The sequence below is a fragment of the Sapajus apella genome, unplaced genomic scaffold (genome assembly GCF_009761245.1).
Source record: "Sapajus apella isolate SASKATOON/1434 unplaced genomic scaffold, GSC_monkey_1.0 scaffold2953, whole genome shotgun sequence".
Classification (NCBI taxonomy): domain Eukaryota; kingdom Metazoa; phylum Chordata; class Mammalia; order Primates; family Cebidae; genus Sapajus; species Sapajus apella.
The window spans coordinates 1,514-8,288 of record NW_022439879.1 but is presented as its reverse complement, the minus strand read 5'-3'; the positions used below and the strand labels follow the sequence as shown (position 1 = coordinate 8,288).

At 61.0% G+C, this 6,775-nt stretch overlaps 1 protein-coding gene across 1 annotated transcript in view; it reads right to left on the bottom strand.

The window, feature by feature from the left end:
- Positions 1–5,028: 5,028 nt before the first annotated feature.
- Positions 5,029–6,775, bottom strand: part of LOC116547396 (tumor necrosis factor receptor superfamily member 14-like) — a gene marked incomplete at its 5' end in the record, with an annotated part of 3,210 nt that continues 1,463 nt past the window's right edge. The window contains 2 exons of the mRNA XM_032273364.1: positions 5,029–5,661; positions 5,855–5,883. Of these exons, the coding sequence (XP_032129255.1) occupies positions 5,548–5,661; positions 5,855–5,883 (143 nt within the window). The remainder of the gene's footprint in view (positions 5,662–5,854; positions 5,884–6,775) is intronic.

Here is a 6,775-nt window from a genome sequence, read left to right as displayed (position 1 = left end):
CCTGGACCGCCGCCTGCCCCGCCCTCCTGCCCTCCCCAGTGGCCTCCCCTGTGAGGGCCGCCCACCTGGGTGACCCCAGAGCCTCTTCCTCATGCTTCATCTGCTCTGCACGCCCGCCAGCCAGCCTGACAGCTTCCCGAAGCCTCCGGGGCGCAGACTGTGCCTGGTGTCTCTCTCTCCCCGTGTCTCTCTCTGTCTCTCTCTGTCCCTCTCTCTCTCTCTCTCTCTCTCTCTCTCTGTGTGTCTCTCTCCCCCCCTCTGCCCCCTCCCCCGCCCTTTGTCTCTCAGAGAAGGCTCTTCCCACCTCATTCCCCGCGGGCTCCTCTTCATCCCTCAGAGCCCCTCGTGGCCTGGCAGCCCCCGTGAGTGTCCACGCCACACGACTCTAGACGTTTGGCTTCTAGACTGGAATCTGTCACAGACTGTGACCAGGAGGGCAGTGACCAGGCCTCGGCCTCAGCCCCCTGCCTGGCCTGCACTGGCAGGGAGCAGGGCAGGCACAGGCCGGCCTTGAAGGCGGAGAAGTGGAGGGGGAGCCCTTAGCTGGGCCTCGGGACCCTGCCCTCCATCCCCCAGGGTGGGGCTCCGGCCCTCGGGTGCCCACAGCCCCTCTCCCACCCTCCGTGCCCAGCTGTTCCCATCAAGAGAAAGGGGAAGTATCTTTGGGGATTCTCGGACAGTCCCCTGGAGGCGGTCCTGCTGGGAGGTTGGGGTGTGGGGCTGATCCTGTGGGGCTCCATGGAGACCCAGGTCAGGCTGGGTGGAGGGCCTCATAGAGGGCAGTGGGGTGATGGGTGCTGGACTTGGGGGCCTGGGGCTCCTGCGCTGTTGCAGAGTGGTGTGGGGAGGCCCAGCCTGGGGGTGAGGGTCTGTGTTTTGTGTTTGTAACATCGACCAGCCTCTGCCTCAGTTTCCCCCTCTGCCCCAGGGGCTGGTGTGCACAGAATGCCATCTAAATCCCCTGCCTGGCCCCTGGCCCTGAGTGCCTGGGGAAGAGGCTTCCAGTGGGATCCCTGGGTCTCTTGGCTCAGTCCCTGGCTTTGGCAGGAGGAGGAAGGGCCCTTTGTCCCTGGGCCCAGGTCACAGTGGTGTTCAGAGGAGAGGCCTGGGCCACCAGGGTGTGTTGGGTCTGGGGAGTTCCCGAGACAGCAGGCCTGGGGCTGGGGGTTTGCCTGCCTCCCTCTCCCTGCTGGTTCTGAGTGGCCTGGGAGGTGTGATACCCTGCGGGCAACATTGGCGATGGGAATGGCTGGGGGCTGGGGGGGGGCCCGTCTCTGGCCTCCCTGGGCTCCCTCATTTCCTCCCTGATGACCCTGGTGCCCTGGACGGGGCCTGGCAGTGCTGGTGCCGGGAGAGCCTGAGCTGAATGAATGAAGGAGTGCTGCACTTAGTCGGGGTGCTGAGTGCTGGGTCCAGAGCCCAGGACTTTTCCTCCTGTTGCCCCAAAGGCAACACCCTGGACCCCTGGAGTCTGCCTTCCAGGGGAGGGGGCAGACCACAGAGAAGTAAGGGTGTGGGCGGAGGGCCGAGGCGGGCGGACACAGAGCAGGGAGCGGGGACAGGCCCCACTCAGCAATCAGAGGAGGCCTCATGAAAGAGGTGTCATGTTTAGGTGGTTGGTGAGGTTGGAGCCCTGAGGTATGGGTTAGTGCCCTTACAAGAGAGGCGCTAGAGGGCTCCCTCCCCTGACCACTGTGAAGACACGGGAGATGGAGCCACCTGGGCCAGGAAGGGACCCTCATCAGACCCCAAATCTGCGGCGCCTTGATCTTGGACCTCCAGCCTCTAGAAACGTGAGAAATCAATTTCTGTTTTTTTTTTTTTTGAGATCGAGTCTTGCTCTGTCGCCCAGGTTAGAATGCAGTGGCACAATCTCAGCTCACTGGAACCTCTGCCTCCTGGGCTCAAGTGATTCTCCTTCCTCAGCCTCCCGAAGTAGCTGGGATTCAGGCACCTGCCACCACGCCTGGCTAGTTTTTGTATTTTTAGTAGAGATGGGGTTTCACCGTGTTGGCCAGGCAGATCTCGAACTCCTGACCTCAAATGATCCACCCGCCTCAGCCTCCCAAAATGCTGAGATTACAGGAGTGAGCCACTGCGCCCAGCCAAATCTCTGTTCTTTTTAAGCCACCCAGTCTATGGTAGTTTTTCTTTTATGGCAGCCGGAATAGACCACGACACCCTCCTGCCTGCAACAGCCACGAGTGGACAAGCTTAATAAAGCAACTGTGTCCAGACACCAGGCACCGAGCAGCCGGGACAGCGGCACCGGTGAAGTCCCTCCCTGTGCCCGGTGTGGCCGGCCGCCCCCGCTGCTCTCCCCTCCCCTCTGCCACCCTGTCTTCTCTGCCTAGTCTGTTTCTCTCCTTTCTCCACCTCCCCATAGACGGGCTTGGAAAAGTCAGACAGACCTCTGAGGTCTCATCCCAGGGCTGCCGCCAGCCCAGCCTCCCTGGGACCTGCCTTCACTGCCCGGAGCCCTGGGAGCTGGGGACGCTCCTCCACCCCGGGGCTGAGTGAGTTTGGGCGCTGCACCTGCGGCTCCCACGTCCTCGGCCCCACTCCCGCAGGTGCAGCAGCTGACTGGAGACCGAGGCCGGACCTGGGACCAGCAGCTCCCCCGGAGTGTGGCCTCTCCCAGGAGCCTCATCATCTTCATCATCATTTTCTCACACCTGGCCTAATCGTGTGCATGAAAAGAAGAAAGCAAAGGGGTGAGCACATGGCGGCCCCATCAGGACTTGTGTCCCCAGCCGTTGCCTCTCAGAGCTCTGTCCCCACAAACCTGGGAGGTGGTTCCAGAGTTTTTCCAGCATCTGAGCCTCCTCCCAGAGCGGCCACTGCAGCCTGGGGCAAGAAGGCTTCCTGCTGTGTGTGGAGCCCAGATGTCAAGTGGCCACTCTGTGGGAAGGGAAGGTGGGGCCCCTGACCAGGGAGCCCTCTGCCACCCCTGCCCACCGCCTGTCCCTGGGGGCTGTGGGGTGAAGGGCAGGCTGAGCTGGGCTGGGGCCTGGCCTCCCATCCGGCACTGGGGGGCAGCAGGGTCCATGGGGTCAGCCTCTGAAGAGCTGCCTGGAAATCCAGATGATAGTCAGGGAGCCGGTCCGTGCACAGGAAGGCCCGGGGTCCCTGAAGAGCACTCCTCAGGTCGGGGAGAGGGCTAGGTGGGGCGGGGCAGCTGGAAGAGCCACTCTCTAGGGGCCCAGGCCGGGGTGGGTCTCTCCACACCCCAGGACGCTGGGCCAGGGCTTCCCCCGGAAATAGGGGCCAGGACAAAGGGTGACAGGGGAGGAATTGGGGTGGGCGGCTCAGATGGGAGTCTCCGCTGGAGGCAGGAGGTGAGCAGGATAGGAGGGGTTGTAGGTCCAGCCCCACAGGGTTCTGTGAGCCCCTCCCTGCTGGAGAAATAAAAGATACAAGACACAGAGATAGAGAAAAGAAAGTTTGAGGCCAGGGGTCCACTGCCAACCAAAGCTCGGAGGCCTGCAGGGACCCCGAGTGTCCGCACGCTCTTTTATTGAGTACAAAGCGGGGGGCAGGGAGAAGTACATCACCTGTCAAACACGTAGGGGCGCAGGAATTTCCACGCTGAGATGAGGTAAGGGGTATAAGGCATTAGCACTTTTCCATGCTTGTCACAAAGACATTAAGATTTATGTCACTTTTACTGATTAATTCTTACAAGACAAAAGGAACCAGGTGCAGAAGCAGAACATGAGAGTGGACATGGAACGTGACTGCTGAAGCGCAGCGTCCCATAGAGACATTTAAACCCCCGATGTCTGCGGGCCGACCTGACAGCGTCAGGCCCAATGCAAGAGCTTGGAGAATCGGAGTTTTCTCCTAACTTCCCCAGGAAGAAGTCTGGGCCATCTTGGACGTCTCCTTCCCTGGCTGGCTAAACAGCGGGCGCTTTCCCGGCGCTGGCGCTGCCGCACAGCCGAGGCGCCCTCCAGCAGCCCTGGCGCGGGCTTAGAGCATCTCGCCTTAGAGTCATTCATTTCACAGTGTCACCCCAGGTTCACACTTCCGACCTGAGAGGCATTAGTAAAATAATTAAGATCTGGGTCTGTTGGTGGGGAGTAGGGGAGGGACAGCAGGGGGTAGGGAGGTTGGGGAGGGATAACATGGGGAGAAATGCCAGATACAGGTGACGGGGGAGGTGAAGGCAGCAAACCACATTGCCATGTGTGTTCCTATGCAACAATCCTGCGTGATCTGCACATGTTCCCTGGAATGTGTATATATAGGCAATAATACATACATATGCAATTATATATGTGTATATATCTTTTACATTAAAAGAGGCTTAAGGAACATAGCAACTTGGAAAAAAAAAGAATTAAGATCACCTGTGAGTAACTAAGATCACCTGTGAATGACTAATAACGACTATGGTTATATTTCTAGTTACTTTCTTCTTCATTATTTGTGTGGAAATAGGCGGAGGCCTTTGGTTCCTGCCTTGGCACTTAGGGGTCTTCTCCCTACAGGGGAAGGACGGGTGGAGAGGGCACGCCGTGGGCTCCTCCATCCTCACGGCATGGCGGTCGGGTCGTTCCCCTCCCAGCTTCTGCCTCCAGATGTGGGGAAAAGGGCCTCGTCCCAGGCACAAAACGAATGTGTGGCTCAGAGGCCTGGGCACACCCCTACCAGCAGGGCCTGGGCCTGTTGGGTGGCCAGTGAAGGTGAGCGGCAGGTCGGCTGGGCACAGCGGGTGTCGCTGATGCTGGGATATCTCAGTGGACACAGTCGGGAAGTGTAGGTCAGATGTAGATCCAGGTTTTTTTTGGGCAAATCTGAGACCACTTGAGCATGAAGATCCACAGCAGTAGCCTCGGACGGAGCCACAGAGGTCAGGAGGACCCGCTGAGCGCTGGGCTGTTGGGTGCGAAGGGGCGGGTGGGGCTCCTCTCTGGGTGGAGCAACGGTGGAGGGAACGCCCAAGCGTGGCGGGGGAGGGCAGGGTGGCTGCATGCCCAGCAGCTGTCCGGGACCTCCTCTTTCAGCAAGAAATACCGGCAGGTGAAAGTTTGAGGAGAAACAAGATATTTCACCCTCCCACAGCCACAGGACCTCCCCAAATACAGTTTCACACAAATAACAGGAGCCGAGCCCAAGCTTAGAAAATCGCTTCGACTGTGATAGCCACTTAATGCCACGCACGTGGCCAACCAGTCGAGCCTTGGTTGTGAGGCAGTGCCAGGGCCTGCCCTGCTAAGGGTTCACACCGGCGGGCAGCTGGGGTCTGGAGCACCCTCTGGGCCGGCCAGGAGGGCTGGGCGTGCGGGCCGAGAACAAGGACTGTTCCTCAGGGCTCTGGGGAGCTCAGGCAGCAGCAGAATGGAGGGTCCAGGCGCTCACTGGGCCATGGGGAGGGCACGTGGCACCCCCACCCCAGCAGGGGCCCACCTCTCCCTCCGCGGAGGAGGTGGGAATCAGCCCGGCAGAGCCCCGAGCTCCTCTGGCGCCTGCAGTCCTGCCGGGCACGGCCTCTCAGCAGCTGCCGCTCCAGGTCTCTCTGGCATCGGGCGTGCAGTCTTTTGGTCAGTGGTTTGGGCTCTCCCCCGTGGATGTGGGTGTTGTCTCCTCCTCGGCCACCGTGGTGACGTGTGGAGGAGTCTGCAGGGCCTCGGCGACTGACTGTTCCTCACCTGCCTCCTGTCCGGGGACAGGACAGGTCCTCGGGCTCGTCTTACTGCTTTCAGTTTGAGGAGGTGTGTTCCCTCCTGAGCTAGTGTGGCTATAATTGAGGGACTCAGGAGCCTCAGAGAACTGGAACCCCCCACCCTGCACACCAAAAACACCAGCCCAGCGGGGAGCGGAGAAGGGGAGGGCAGAGGAGAATCAATACCTGGAGGGAGGCATTCAGCCGGAAGTTGCCTGCAATGAACAGACACACAGGTCAGGTGGGGCAGTGTCTGATCAGGGCACACAGGCTCTCGGCAATGGGGGTCTCATGGTGATGGAGGGGACAGGCTCTCGGTGGTGGCAGAGGCACCAACTCCTGCCTCTCCCTGGGAGACCTTCCCTAAGGGACTGGCCCTATCTGAGAGCAGAGACCAGCTGTGTTTGGACTGCCAGCCCAGCCCGTCCAGGAGGCCCAGCACAGCGAGAGGACTGGGGGCGCCCGGCCCACCTCCCCAGCTGCCGCCCCAAGTGTGTAACTAACCCCGATTCAACCATCGTCTACGGGAGAGGGACAAGCACTTGACAGCAGAGAGGCCCTGCCCCCCATCCCAGCAGGTGCCCAGCTGGGTGAGACTGAGCTGCTGCCCAGCCTGCCCCAGAGCCTGAGGCCCCAAGACCTCCGTGCATCGGGGGCCACGGGGGAGGATCAGGTAGCTCTGCTGGAGGATGGGGCTGGCCTCCCCTTTGGACCTCAGTGTTAGAAGCTGTGTCCTTGGGGGCTGTGCACAGGGCTCCCAGGGCCACAGCTGGGTCCATACAGCTGGGTCAGTTCCCAGGAGGCCAGGCACAGCACAGGTGCCCACAGCACCGTGGATAAGTGGAGGAATGAATGAATGAACGAATGGCCTTACTCTCCTCAATGAGGACACGGCCTTGTCTGTTGATCCTCAGCCCACAGCCTGTCCCAGCCAAGCTCAGCCTGCCCTTCTTCCTGCAGCCCTGGGAGCAGGCGGGGGCACAGGACCCTGGAGTGTGTGGACAGGGGCGGCAGTGGGCTCCCTGGTCAGGGGCGGCCTTCCCTTCCCCTGGGGCGGCCACCTGCCACCCGGACCCCGGGCACAGCAGGAAGCCCACCTGACACCCG